Raw genomic sequence first — 15,504 nt, forward strand, 5'->3', positions numbered from 1 at the left:
AAGACATTTTCAAGTAAAGATCTCGGAAAAGTGGGTTTCAGTTAACCAAGACGATATATAACTCAAACCCAAACAAACAAAGTAATTGATGTTAAAATACGTCAAACTTTATTTGAAAAAGGAAGGTATATAAGTGCATAATCCAATTTTGTAAAATCCTTGAAACTTTAAAACTTTCGTATTCCATTTCTAATAAATTTAAATTGATCACTAGTAATTTGCTGGTTTTCATGCTTTTCACTGGTCAAGAACTTGAAACCGAAAACAAAATATCAATGAGATTACCTGAAAAAAATAGATAATCAGTTATACTGTGTATATAAAAAAAAGTTCAAATTAATACTTGCAGAATTCCAACACACAAAACCAACACACACTTCCTCTGCCCAACACCTTAGGCATGTCAAACGTTTACTTACAACTCCCTAGTATTAACTAATCCGGGTCACATCTGCTGCTGTAAGGTAAACAGCACTGGTCACGTGAGGAAGGTTGCCTGTATCCCTGGAGGATAAATAACACCTAGTGTCATGTCAACCATGTTGGTATTCTGGCCTGCAATGTCACATCATCTTACCTACTGCATCTTTATGTTTTTGTTGAGGTTTGTTTTAAGGAAAACAGGACCCAAATTCCCAAGTTCCTGAAGGGATGTTTTTACAGTATTCCTGTGTATTTCTAAAAAGACATTAGTAACACTTAATAATAAAGTTCATAACAAGCCATTCGGTTAGTCAAATGAATTTAAAATAAATGTGAATAGATGCTAAAAAAAGTTTGCTAAACGTTTAAACAGTCTAAATGCATTCAACGTGTGTGTGTCTGTGTGTGTGTGTGTGTGTGTGTGTGTGTGTGTGTGTGTGTGTGTGTGTGTGTGTGTGTGTGTGTGTGTGTGTGTGTGTGTGTGTGTGTGTGTGTGTGTGTGTGATCAATGCATCTCAGAAGGGTTGAGGGTTTGTAACGAAACAAGATTTGGGTGGGGCTGGGGGAGATGACTCCACACTCTTCTCCTCCTTATCGTGGAGGGGGCCCTGGCCTCCCTTGGCCTCTCCCCCCCGGGCCGGGCCCCCCCGGGTGGCCAGGCATCGGTCCGGGTCCCCTGGGGCCGGGCGGGCGGTTCACAGGCCCCCGTACGTTGGGGTTGGGCGAGGCCAGGGTCACGTCCTTCTGCAGGTCCTTCTTGCCGGCGGCCCCCGGCTTCACCTTAGTGGGCTTGGGGGGCGGCTCCTCCTTCTCTGTTGAGGGTAGAGTTATGACCGATTATTGAAGCTGCGGTGGGGAAGACTCCAGAGTGGGGGAAGAGGTGAAAATAACAAGATTTGGTAAATAAATCAAGAAAATGTCCTATGATTGTGCTATGATTCCCGCGCCTGTGATTGACAGGCAAGATGGATCCTCGGTAACCAGATTAACCAGTTCAGAATTAGAAATTTAAAATTGAAATTGTGTCAACATATACATATATAGTATATCAGAGAGCGAACCTTTCACAATATTAGACAATGGAATGCTGCCATTTTGTACAAATTACACTGAAATATTATCTTTAAATCCCCCCCCCCCACACACACACACACACACACACACACACACACACACACACACACACACACACACACACACACACACACACACACACACACACACAGAGGCTATCCTTTCCTGTGAGGGACTGTTCTACAGGTCCATACAGTATGAGGGGGAATGTTTGCCCCCCCTTCCACCGAGCACCTTGAAGCGGTCTGAACCAGTACTGACCGGGCTCCGGCGCCAGCGAGCGGTTGGGCAGCAGGTCCTCCAGGTCCTTCTGCACCTGGTCGGTGCTCTCCGTGTTGTTCCTACGGTTCTTCTCCTCGTCCCGGGCCTGGGGGGGGGGGAGACACACACAGTCAGAGAGGGAGAGAAACACAGTCAGAGAGGGAGAGAGAGTGAGACAGACACAGTAAGAGAGGGAGAGAGAGACACAGTCAGAGAGGGAGAGAGAGACACAGTCGGAGAGGGAGAGAGACACAGTCAGAGAGGGAGAGAGAGACACAGTCAGAGAGGGAGAGCCAGACACAGTCAGAGAGGGAGCGAGAGAGACACAGTCAGAGAGGGAGTGAGAGAGAAACACAGTCAGAGAGGGAGCGAGAGACAGTCAGAGAGGGAGAGAGACCAACACAGTCAGAGAGGGAGGGACACACACAGTCAGAGAGGGAGCGAGAGACAGTCAGAGAGGGAGAGAGACCAACACAGTCAGAGAGGGAGGGACACACACAGTCAGAGAGGGGGGGCGAGACTCACAGAGAGGGATAGAGAGGGGAGATACACAGGGCCAAACACGTTTTCGAGATGAAAGAAAACAGATGCAAACTTTTGCTGTAACCTCACCATCTGCATCTTCTTCTTCAGTTCCATGTTGGCCCCTTGATAGGCCTCCGACACCGAATTCAGATAGTAGATGGCCAGTCTGCACGGATATATACGACAAAATATGTTTTCAAAAGGAAGACGTCAAAGGTATTTGAAAAAATAAGGCCCATATGTTATAATGGGCCTTATTCAGCCAGCCGCCATCTTGGTGCTAAACACTAGGATGTAGAACCAAGATGGCCGCCAGCAGAATAAGGCCAACCGGTTGCAAATTTGGTTCGGTTTGCTTCCTTAAAGTAAGTAAGATATTATCACTTTCATTCTGATTCAGACTTTGGTTGGGAAAGCGCCCACAGAGACTGGAATTATCCCTACAACAAACACTACAAACAAAGAAGCAGGAAACCTTAAAGGGGAACCATCACGCTGGGCTATTTTAGCAATCGAGATTGATGCTCCATACAGTCAGTGTGTTGAACAATAAAATCACACGACCTGCCACATTAACCCCTCCTCAGGAACGATGTAGAACTCAATTCCCAGATCGATGACAATCGATCTGGGAATTGAGTTCTACATGGGTCCTGGGAGAGGGGTCCACGTTGGTCCTGGGAGAGGGGTCTACATTGGTACTGGGAGAGGGGTCCTGGGAGAGGGGTCTACATTGGTCCTAGGAGAGGGGTCCACATTGGTCCGGGGGAGAGGGGTTTATGTTGCAGGTCACGTGTTTTTATTGACAATCCCACTTCTCAGGTGGTTTTCTTATCCACAACACACACAAGGCCGTGCTCAGTTAAAGAGCCGTTGCTACGGTTCCTCTTCAGCTGGGTCAGTGGGAGGGCAGCAGAGTGACGCTGATGGTCCCAGCTGTGTACTCACACCATGAGCAGCACGGCGGGGATGATCAGCCCTGGGTTGGCCGCGTAGCTGAACAGCGTCCCGAGGAAGGCGGGCAGGTCCAGGTCGATGGTCTCCATGATCACGTCAAACATCTTGGCCTTCCCACTGAGAGACGACCATGCGTAGGGGAGTGTTTGCTATTAGTGCTTGTCGGGTTAGGTTTGAGCCTCACAAATCAGACTTTAGTTTCACAATCGGATGCCTCTGATTGAAGATGAGCTCAAATCTGGGAGACCTTGTTCGTTTGGGTGTCGTTTTGCTTCCTGTTTGATTCCACCAAGCGCTGTAATTGGCTGACCTCTAACAGAACCTCTCCCGAACTATTGAAGTTTCCCAGTGGAAAGAAAAGCTAAAACCTCCTGTCTAGATACCAACGTCCTTAAAAAAGTTTGCAGTAAAGGTTTCAGATCCACACTGTGCAGACCGGCCACTATAGAAACACACTTATTAAAATTCCCGTCCTGAAAGCTTTGTTTACTGTGAAAAACCCTTCTCTTCTTGCCGCGCTGAAGTTCTGCTATAAGATAGTAGGATCCAGTATAAATGTGTGGGCATGTTGTCAGTCGAGCCTTACTGCATTACTGCCCTCATTCAGTGCAATTGGGTCGGTTTAGCTCAGGAGGTAGAGCAGGTCGACTTGTGACCGAAAGGTTGCTAGTTCGATCCCCTCCCAGCTGAGTGTAGATGTGTCCCTGAGCAAGACGCTTCACCCCAACTGCTCCTGGCGAGCCGACTGTCGCCTCGCAGGGTTGACTCCGCCGTCGGTGTGTATTTTAACCGTCGTATGTCACTTTAGAGGAAAGTGGCTGCTAAAGGCTCTTATGCAAGTCCCCGTCATCACCCCGCGGGACCCGCCCGTGTCTCCCAACCTGAAGGGTCCGCAGTCGAAGGAGGGCGGCAGGGTCATGATGGTGTAGACCACGGGCAGCAGGCTGAGGAAGAGGATGAGCAGCAGCAGGCCCATGTAGAAGTTGTTGGACTTGGAGGCCTTGAAGACCCTCTCGTGGGGCACGTTGGTGGCCATCACCGCCCAGCACTGGTAGTACATGGAGGAGAGCAGCCGCAGCACGTTGATCCCCACCAGCCCCGGGGCGTAGAACGCCCCCATCCTGAAGCAGGCACACACGCACAAACGCACACACTTTATATTGTAGGGCTTTATTAATGTCTCTATATATCTATAGTGAAGAGGACAGGACAGTAGTAATGGACAGAGGAGTTGAGATGGACAGGCCAGTGGAGGTGAACAGGACAGTGGAGATGGAGATGGAGGTGGACAGGACAGGACAGTGGAGACGGAGAGGACAGTGGAGGTGGAGGTGGACAGGACAGGACAGTGGAGACGGAGAGGACAGTGGAGGTGGAGGTGGACAGGACAGGACAGTGGAGACGGAGACGGAGAGGACAGTGGAGGTGGAGGTGGACAGGACAGGACAGTGGAGACGGAGAGGACAGTGGAGGTGGAGGTGGACAGGACAGGACAATGGAGACCGTGAGGACTGTGGAGGTGGACAGGACAGGACAGGACAGTGGAGACGGAGAGGACTGTGGAGGTGGAGGTGGACAGGACAGGACAGTGGAGACGGAGAGGACAGTGGAGGTGCACAGGATGGTGGAGGAAGCAGGACTTCCACCTCCACTGATAAACGTAATCTCTCTGGAGTGCCATTTATATTCAACTCACTGATGATCAACTCCAACAAGTGTAATGTGTTGACTCCTTCAGTCGACCCACTCTGAAAGTGGCCTCCAGTGAAAAGGATGAATGATAGAGAGGTTCCTACCAAATCATGCCTTGGTTGAAGACCAGGCCCAACACGTTGCCACTGATGTCAAATTCCCCATAGGAGGGCTGTAAATAACACAGGAAAAAAACACACATTAATAAGAATTACCATCATTTATCTCAGCAGTAACCCAAGCAGAGACGATCTAGGGAAACGTTTTGTTTGATTGGAAGGCCCTCCTTCTATGATTTCTGAATGACTCTCTATCCACACATGATGGCTAAATGCAGGCATGTTTGATCATTTATGGTTTGTAGTTCTCGTCCTGACCGTTAATACCGACAGGTAGGGCTCTGATAATACTTTCTAATTAATTCAGCACTTGTTATAATTCATTAATTATGGGAGGAAACAGTGAGGGATTTGTGAGACGACCAGGGGACGGCAACCTTCTCTATCAAAAGAGCCATTTCTGGTCCCTCCCCCCAAATAGAAATATCTGGAGCAACAGATAACACAGTATCTAATGTTTTAGAAATAGTTATACATATAAAATAACCAATAGCCCATAGTTTGTTGCATTTATGAAATGTGTGGCTGTGTGACGTTAATTTTAGTTGACCTAATCTAAAACCCTTTATTTTTGGTGTTTTACTGTCACAGTATCACCTTGATCTCAAAAATAGTAGAAGTTCCCTTTGAGATAAAAAATTTAAATAGTTTATATACTTTTTTTGAAGCCACTGCTAGCCACTGCAGAGGAGTGGAAGAGCCGCATTCGGCTCCAGAGCCGCGGGTTGCTGACCCCTGGACTAGACCAATGCAAATCTAAATCATATACTCAACATGAGATCATCTCCTTAGTGGTCGAGTACCATTAGGGGAAAGTTACACTTTGAAATGATGCAGAAACTGCATCTTTATGTTTCATGATGTTTTGACGTGGAGTTATTCATGTCCTTCCTTGCTGCGGCTGTGGGTTAACTCTGGCTGCCAGTGTGTCTGGCTAGGCAAGCTCCACGATGGACTTACAAAGCCGGCCTCCAGGTCCCAGCACCAACAGTAGTTGAGGAAACGGACGATGACCGCCCGGGCAAAGTCCCCGATCAGGATGGTCAGGTAGGTGACCTGGATGTCAGAGACCGTCAGCTTCACAAACTCCTGCGTTATAGAGGAGCAGGAAGGGAGGGTACAGACAGACAGACAGACAGACAGACAGACAGACAGACAGACAGACAGACAGACAGACAGACAGACAGACAGACAGACAGACAGACAGACAGACAGACAGACAGACAGACAGACAGACAGACAGACAGACAGACAGACAGACAGACAGACAGACAGACAGACAGACAGACAGACAGACAGACAGACAGACAGACAGACAGACAGACAGACAGACAGACAGACAGACAGACAGACAGACAGACAGACAGACAGACAGACAGACAGACAGACAGACAGACAGACAGACAGACAGACAGACAGACAGACAGACAGACAGACAGACAGACAGACAGACAGACATACAGTTATAGTTGGATAGACAGAAAGACAGACCGTTCAATAGGAAAGCAGGCCGGCCGATAGATAGATGGATATTAGGGCTGCACAATTATGGAAAAAATCATAATCACGATTATTCAAACGATTATTTTTCAGTTTGAAAACAGTGATTCAGCATTTCTCTCCAAAAATCACTTTGTAACTGAGAACGAAAAAAGAAATTTCCCTTAAAAAATTACACATACGTTCAAATAGAAAATAATGTACAAATATGTATCCAGCTGGATAAAAACAAAAAACTTCAGCTTGGAGATTGTTTGACCGTAAAATCAAAATCACGATAAAGAATGTATTAATTGCACAGCCCTAATAGATATATTGTATAGAGTGGAGTGCATGTGATTGATGGCTGGTTTAAGCCACCCCCACCTGGCCTGAGTAAGACTGATCGGACTCTGGGGCTGGGTGAGGCTGCTCACCCGTTGTACATTGAGCAATCAATGTGCAACAGGTTGAACCAGCCATCACCGCACACGCTCAGAAAGATCTCCGGCATGGCAACATGGAGCACCGGCTCATGTATCATAGTCGATGAACTCCTACAGTTAAGCTTTTCTCCAACCTCCCCATCCCAGCCCAGCTAAAGCCACCTAGGTGGCGTGTAGCAGCATGGTCATGACTACATATAGACAGATGGATACATGATAGAGGATTCATGTGTCTTTACTATGCCCACGCCCGTCTCCCAGCAGGGTCCTCTGATGATGTCAGAGGGGTGCATGGGCGGGGGCGTGGCATCGGTGTCGTTGGAGTTGAGGGTGAAGTTGGCGTAGTACTCCTTCATGTTCCAGAGAGAGGCGTTCCTGATGGAGCCCTCCAGCTCCAACTGAAAACAGTCACAGCGTGGGCTCATTCAAAAGAGCTTTTATTGGCCGCGCAAATTAAACATTTACAATGTAAAGCAGTACAATGTAAATGTACAGTTAAAAGGAAAAATCACAAAGGGAAAATGACAATGTTTACTATAAAAATATAAAACATTGAAATATAAAATACAAAATGGCTTTAGCCTATACATCAAATGCATGAATTTGTGTATCCGTGTCCATGACCCGATGGTGTACCATAATGTTGTTCTTGAGGACACCTAGTGGTAGGAATTTAAAATTCAGGTTGTTTCTACTTCTGTTGGCCACTGCTGATGTCTAGACAGTTTTAGGACCTTGTTTGCTTCTGTAACCCCCAGGCACCATTTAAAGTTCCTCCACTTTACACGGTCAACAAACAGCCACAAGCATCCAAGTTGTTGTTTTTTCAGATCACATAAGAGTAACTGCACAAAGTCCACTCACCTTAAAAACAACAAAACAACCTAAAGCCTTACTTATGTCAGAATAACAAACCTAAAGCTAGTACTTCCCACCGCCTGACTAGAAAAATCTAAACAGAACCACAAATTACAGCTAGAAAACGCTCTTCAATCACGACTGTCATTACGACATACCTTGGTGTTGACCTCATCGAACAGGGCGAACAGAAAGGTGTACAGATTCCCCAGGAACAGGGCGAAGATTCTCCCCAGCTGCCACTTGAGGGCGATACGGGGGTGGTACTCCTCCAGCTCAGCGATGGTCTCAAACAGAGGAGGACACACCAGGCCCAGCAGAGACATGATGATCTCCAGCTGGACGGGGAGGGATAAAGACCTGATGGAACCCCTCGCAGCTACACACCAGCTGGTTCACACCTGCACCGTTCACAGTCACGTTCATTTATATTGACATTAACATTTAGGGCTTTTATCCAAAGCACCTTACAATAAGTACATTTGTCAGAAGAAAGGGAAACAATATTACTCATTGAAACGCGTGCAACTTAGCACTTAACAATTGCTAAGTAAACCAATTCCCCTTACACAACAAGATAGCTAGGATAAGATGCTACACAATGCTAAGGACTTTTCTTAAGTACCATATTCACCGTTGTATGCCATAGATTCAACAACATCTGACTTGTATTGCCCTTAGTCCCAGAAACAGTCAAAGGGCTTCACAGGCAAAATTCTATGACACATTCCAAAACCGAAGCCCTCTAAATGACAGAGTAAAAAGAAAACATAAATCTCAAGGAGGAAGCCTTGAGAAGGGACACAGAAGAAGGATCCCGCCTTCCAGGGACAGTATAGTAAGGGATGCCAAATTAGCAGACGTATAATGGTAGCATAAACAACGAGATCACGTCGTTAGAAAATAGTCCATAAGTAATAAGTTAATCAGATGATACCACTGATGATATAAGAATGATCATTGCACCTTGCTCAAATTACGAAAACCAAACCATTACCTCGTTTTTCTCGTACCAACTGAGGTCATCCCTGCTGGCAAACTCCTGAGACCTCTTCACCACGAAGTAGATGAGGTAGCCACTCCCCCCAAGGCTGCAGATGATCATGAAGTTGGCCAGGACCCTCAGAAACCGCCGCAGGTGGATGTTCTCATCCTTCTGGTTCTCCTGCTCGTCCACGATGGACTCCTGGTGTGGGTCCAAAATCAGGTGCGTTGTTCTACGTGCTTTTGGATATTCATTTTTTTCGGTTTGATTTCGGTTCCTTACTGCAGTTGTTTATGTGGTGGTGTTTAGTTCTTAATGCTAGGGTTATTGAGAGAAAGAAGAGGCCATGTTTGCTGGGGATATGATAACATGGCCCATGGAAATGAGACCAAACTAAATAGCCCCTCAAGGGGAGCAACGTCAAACCATAGAGGAATTTCCACTAGATAGAATGAAATGGAAGAGGATGGATTTCTGGATCCATGCTGGAAACAACAGAGACCGCGCCTCTTTCAAGAACATCTCACAAGCTGACTCGTGTACTTTTCAATAATTTAGTACTCTCCGACGCACTTTACTGAACTGGAATTTCCTAAATGAATGATTGACTCACTTTGCATTTCGGATTCCTATGGCTTCTCCACACTCATTCCAGTTAAAGTGCCAACTAAGGGTGGCTCTAAAACTATTATATATCTTTTTTTAAGACTTTAACTCTCTGAACATCTTTTCTCAGCATCCCCTGTAAATTGCTTTGTAAAAAAATGTCTGCATTATGACTAAATGAAAACTTAAATGTAAATATGTGTAATTTCATCCCTTTAATCATATTGATTGATGGAATGATGGATTGACTGTGTGGGTACCAGCAGATGACGTCATAGCGCTGGGGTTCCCACGGTTACCTTAAAGCTGGTGGTGATGGAGGCGTACTTGTTGTCAGCCGTCTCCGCGTTGCCGATGAGGTAATCCCAGCTGGTGAACATCTTCCAGGCGAAGGTGAACTCCCCGTCCTCCCCATCGCCCCCTCCTACATCTGCATTCTTAGCCATCCTATGAACACAAACCGTATCAAAGCAGCACACCACATGAATGACTAGATTCGGTCTAACTTGATTCAGTCTATAGGATGTTAACCATACACTCAGGGCCGTCGTAAAGGGGTGAAAGGTGATGACGATTCTAGGGGCCCACAGCCCAGGGGGGGCCCACAAAAAAAAAAAAAAAAAAAAAATTAACTACCAGCCCATAGTACTAGCCCCCCCCCCCCCGTCAACAATTGCTCCCTCCCCCCATCCCCCCCCCCCCCCCCCCGTCAACAATTGCTCCTTCCACCCCCCCGTCCCCCCCGTCCCCCGTCAACAATTCAGCGCAGGGGGGCCCATCAGTACCTCTTGTATAGGGGCCCAGGACTTGGAGCAACGGCCCTGCATACACTATTGTGAGGTGATTTATATTCTTACCAACAGTGCCTATGTTTGTGTGTGTGTGTGTGTGTGTGTGTGTGTGTGTGCATGAACAGAAATATATAAATATATCGACACCTAAGGGCTCCAAAAAGACTTGATGGAATAGCGGTCCTTCCAGAACTCACGTTCGAATCACGACCATGAGGCTGTAGCCGAAGGTGCCGATGCCGACCATGAGGTACGACAGGGGAAGACGGAACTGGAGCAACCCAATAGTCCTCTGGTTGTTGTAGAAACCGTAGAAAAGCACGGAATACTTGCAATAGCCCTGGGGACAGGAAGAGACAACGTCAGACGGATGAAGAGGGCTTGGAATGGGGTTCTCCACAGCAAACACTTTAAATCTGCACTAAGTGAGTGTCGCCATGAGCAGTCTCTAGTGACCTGAGTGGGAACTACAGGTATAAGCCTATCACTACAGGGAACCGTGGTCTGATGTTTTGGGCCAGAGTTAAGAGGGGACCAGTACGAAACCATTGATAGATAAAAAGTCCCCGGTTGGATCGACTCATGGAAGGGCATGTTTAATCCTTAAGAAACGTTATGGTTCAAACATTTTTTTTATGGAGTAAATAGCTGCAGTAGAAAAGTAGCATAGTGCAGGTTTAATGGTTCGTTTAAGTGAGAGGATTTGATGTTGGATCTACGTTGAAGTCCATGAGGACAGAGTAGTCCTGGGCACTGTCCGCTTCTGCCCTGGGCACCGTCTTCCTGGGGATAGACCCATACGGAAGGCCCATCAAAACCTGGGGGTGGGATACAAACAAATCATCCACAGGTACTAGGCGGCAATAGCCAATGCATTACGTTTCAGCAGCGGACTCAATGCTGTTTACGTCCAGATTCATATTCCTGTGTTGTTATGAAAAGGCTCTACCTCTGGGATTACGACCAAGCCAAAGGTGAAGCCAAACAGCACGAGGTTCATGCCGTACATCCACCGCAGAAAGATGAAGTAGGAAGCCACCGATGAGCCAAAATGACCTGAAGGAACACAACGCCGCTGTCAGTTACCACGTAAGTCCACTAGAGGGTAGCGTTGAGAACATGGGATTTTCCTTACTTTCCACTTCTTTAATCTTTCGTTCCCACGGTATACACGCTGTTCTGAAGTTCTCGAAATCTCTTTGGAACTTGATCCATTTCTGGCAGTAGCAAAAACATTTATGCACATTAAGTCAGACATAACACAAATCAAAGGGCAAAAGGCAACAGGAAGTATGCACACTATTGGTCCGCTCTAACCTTTTTCATCATCACTTTGTAAGCATACCACTTCCTGCCTTTCCCTTTGCCTAGAGCGCCTTCAAACTTATCAACAAACTGCTGAGACTCCCTGGAAAGAGAGACAGGAGGAGGGGTCAGTGATATGTGGCACATTCAACCATTTACACAAGTAGGATGCATTGTAAGCTGCCATCAGCCCGGTTCTTCCTCGATCCTCTTTGTTTCTTTTGATCGAGTCTCATGGTCCTCATGCATTCGCCTATTTGGCCGTGGTTATTAGCCAAACTAGGAGACTCAATCAAGGAGACTAAATCAAAACCAGATCGAACCTCAAGTTAGGGGGGTGAGATAAAGTAGCTGACTGCAGCATTAACTGTAGATGCGTTGACGTAGCTCCTACATGTTGAAAGGGGATACCTGTTGTCCATGCGGCTCTTTGAACCAACCCCTTGGTTGCCCCTGGGCCCTTTCTTGAACAGTAACCATCACATCGCGTGCTCTGTTCTCATGCATAGAAGCACTGCTTCATGCATCCTGCTGTGACATTACCGTGGACTGCAACATCAACTCTGTGTACGTCGAACAATCCCCAGTTTCCCCCATTGATCACAATTTGGGATAATTACGCAAACGGTTCATCTTCACCGCTCAGTTCCCGCGGACACGGAGAGGACCTTACGGAATGTTTTTATCGCAGCCCACACAGTGTGAAGCAGAGCTCTTAGACACGTGGACGGTGTTTGCACCACCTGAGATGGGTGAGCCTCCTCCGCATCCGCCAGGGCTTGTTCCTGATGGTGGCGATGAGCTTCTTCTTCTCCTCCACCTCCTCCATCAGCTTGGCCATCTCACCCTCCGACATGGAGTCTTCCTCGTCAGAGTTGGATGAGCTGAGGGTTAGGTGGTGGTGTTGGGTGGGGGGGAGAGGGAAAAACACAGACGCCAGTGTGAACCTAAACCTTTACAGTATTCTAGTGTGCCCATGGTATACAGGAACTGCAGTGGTGTTCTCTTTGTTTCACACTGCGTCTACGGCGGTCAGGCCCTGATCACGTTAGTGACATTTGATGACCCTTTGCGCTAGTGTCCGCTGACAGTGTCACCCGCGGGTCCGGTGTGATAAGGCATGTAATACGTGTAACACAGGATGTACTTGTACTTGGGATTGGGGTTAAGGTTAGCAAAAAAGGCTTGAAAACAACTTAGGAAGGCTCGTTCCATAACGTGATTACACAATAAGTGCACGCTGCTGGTTACACATGTAATTACACTGTAACAAGGACACTGTGATGCAAAGTCTGACCGCTCATTCTGCATCTGATTCCAGCACGAACCTAGGAAATGCTTCCTACCTGCTACCTCCTCCCTTCTTCTTCTTCTTCTTGTCGTCCTCTTTAGCCTTCCCCTTCCCCTTGGCTCCCTTCTTGCCCGTGGCTCCTTTATCACCCTTGCCTCCTTCCTCCTCATCCTCTTCTTCGTCCTTCCCTTTCTTCCCACCTTTTTTCTTCCCTTTGGCTCCCTTCTTGTCTTCCTCCTCCTCGCTCTCTTCATCCCCCTCCTTACCTTTCCCTCCTTTCTTCCCCCCTCTCCCTCCTCTCCCCCCTCCTCTTCCTCCTCGCCCTCCTCTTCCTCCCCGGCCCCCCGCCCCACGCTTCTTAGGGCCCTTGCCGTCTTCGTCATCGTCATCGTCGGCATCCTCATCGTCGCCATCTTTTCCCTTGCGCGCCGCTTTCCGGTTCCCGCCCCTTCGACCCCGCGGTGCCGGCACCTCATCTTCGTCCTCCTCTTCCTCGCTGGCCGCCTTTTTACCGCGACCTCTGCCCCCTCGTCCTCCTCCTCTTCCTCCTTTCTTTGCTCTCTTTGGGGCTTCCTCTGTTTACACACATACACGTTTATACACAGAAACACACCACCAAATATACACACACACACACGAGCCCACAAACAGACACACACAGACACAAACACACACAACAGAAATCACGGCACATTCACAAACACACTCAAACAGGGACGTGAACACACACAAAGGATGTGAATGCATGTGCAAAGGGAAACACACACACATAGACAGAAACAGACACACACACAGGGTTGTGAGCGTGCAAACACACAGTTATATGTGCGATCACAATGGAAGATACAAAATGGACACTTTGGAGGCTGTGGATAAGCCAGCTCCTGGGGGTTGCGTTACACCAGAGTCTACGGCTCTGCTGGACTTAATGGGGCGTGTCACGTGCTCACACTTCCACTCACATATCCACTTACCGTCGCTGTTGCTCAGCTCCGTGTCTATGTCTATTCCGACTGGAAAGTCCCATGCAATTAATCACACAGCATAGTTATTAATATTACCCCACAAATGAGCGGGAGGGGTCAACCTCACCGACCCTTGCTTTTCAATTAGAGCAATTTGTTAGATCCCACGGTAGCAAATTATTAAACATTCCCCCCCTACACATATATACAGTACAATGCATACTTCCCATTATTCCATGCACCGTACTAGAAAATAATAATTATCAACTTTTTAAGACATACAAAGACCCTTCACATTCTTTCAAGACAAATGTTTACCCACTAAACAAAGACGTAGATATGATATATAAATATATATATATACACATACACACAAACAATTCAATAAAAATATCCTAACCCACTCACCATCCTCCAGCTGGCTGACATCTGTTTTCCGCGGCATGTTGAGAGCAGAGAGGGATTCTGCCTCGTTCCTCTACCGTGCGGTGGGCTGGCGAACGCCAAATCCTGGCTCACCTCGCCTCAACCTCCACTCAGGTATCGTGGCGGCTGCCGCCAGGCCGCCGTCGCTATGACGACAGCGACACGTGACGGTCCAGCACGGCCTCTGTCAGCAGGGGAGGGGTGAGGTGGTCATCTGTCTGTGGATAATGATGACGGCGTGAGGAGTCAATATCTTCCCATAGAAGAGGTCGACCCTGCAAAACACTGGGTTGTTTTCATGGCTGAAACAACAGGATGAAATGGACGGATATTTTGTGCCTTTTTTTCATCTATTATCACACTATGGCCCGAAGAAAAAAATAAGCAGGTGTCAAGTACGCACACTACCCAAGTGTACTCGTACTGTAAAGACCCTATTGAAATAAGTACAGTTTAGTATAAGAGCTGAATGGCCGCATCACTCAAGCAGCAGACACTCTCACTCTCCTCTCGGTCATCGGAAACCAGACAGACTGAGGAGAGACACTCTAAACTTTTAATGAGAGCTACGGTTTCTTCCAGTCAGACCCTGACACGGTCACACCAGGAAGCAACCAAAAACGATACATCATTTGCATGGATCCACTATTTCTGGGACCGACAAGGCGTATAACATAATGACATCACCTTTGAATCGAAGAGAACCCTTATATCAAACCGTTGCTAAAAAAAGATCAAAAGGAGGCATGGATGAACAGCTGAGCCACATTGAATAATAGAAGAGAGGTCGTCTTCTAACAGATTGTTCCAGTACAACACGTCAGTGAGGCCAGGAAATGAATGGATGACCTTTCTAACCTCTACCTTGGAAAACAATTTAATAACTGATGTCAAGTATTTTCCAACCTTCTCTCTTAATAAGTGCTCATGCTGGCCAGATATTGTATACGTGGTTCACATTGTGAAATGGTAGTGGACATGGTGAGAGAAGGTGTACCGGCAAATGCTTGACCCTGTTGGTTGTGTGATGAGGTCAAGGCTAGTATTGACAGAGGCTTTGGATATGAGAAGGCTTATTTTTCTAGTAATATAAATACAAATTAAATAAAATGACAATAATCAGGTGTACCACATTAAGTGGCCTTCTGCTTTCTCTGATTACCTTAAGTTACATGTGATACAATACACACCCAGAGCGCGTAAATGCATGACGGGCCTGGCAGTTGTTGACATGTTGCTGAGGGAAGCCTCTTTAGAACATCACACTCCAGTGTGAAGCTTTAACACAACAAAAACAAGCC

At 47.1% G+C, this 15,504-nt stretch overlaps 1 protein-coding gene across 1 annotated transcript; it reads right to left on the reverse strand.

Annotated features, from left to right (window-relative positions):
• Positions 1 to 85: 85 nt before the first annotated feature.
• tmc2a (transmembrane channel-like 2a) lies at positions 86 to 15,419 on the reverse strand. Its single transcript, XM_060048408.1, has 21 exons — positions 14,186 to 15,419; positions 13,787 to 13,825; positions 13,166 to 13,387; positions 12,868 to 13,096; positions 12,265 to 12,405; positions 11,534 to 11,624; positions 11,352 to 11,433; positions 11,166 to 11,272; positions 10,936 to 11,034; positions 10,414 to 10,556; positions 9,725 to 9,872; positions 8,832 to 9,020; positions 7,993 to 8,172; positions 7,216 to 7,374; positions 6,012 to 6,140; positions 5,037 to 5,104; positions 4,122 to 4,361; positions 3,232 to 3,357; positions 2,371 to 2,449; positions 1,759 to 1,864; positions 86 to 1,235 (listed from the first exon to the last, which is right to left on the reverse strand). The coding sequence occupies exons 1-21, from the start codon at positions 14,220 to 14,222 to the stop codon at positions 1,015 to 1,017; spliced, it is 2,835 nt and encodes a 944-aa protein (XP_059904391.1). The 5' UTR covers positions 14,223 to 15,419; the 3' UTR covers positions 86 to 1,014.
• Between the last annotated feature and the right edge of the window lie 85 nt (positions 15,420 to 15,504).

This window comes from Gadus macrocephalus, chromosome 4 (assembly GCF_031168955.1).
Source record: "Gadus macrocephalus chromosome 4, ASM3116895v1".
NCBI classification, from domain to species: Eukaryota; Metazoa; Chordata; class Actinopteri; order Gadiformes; family Gadidae; genus Gadus; species Gadus macrocephalus.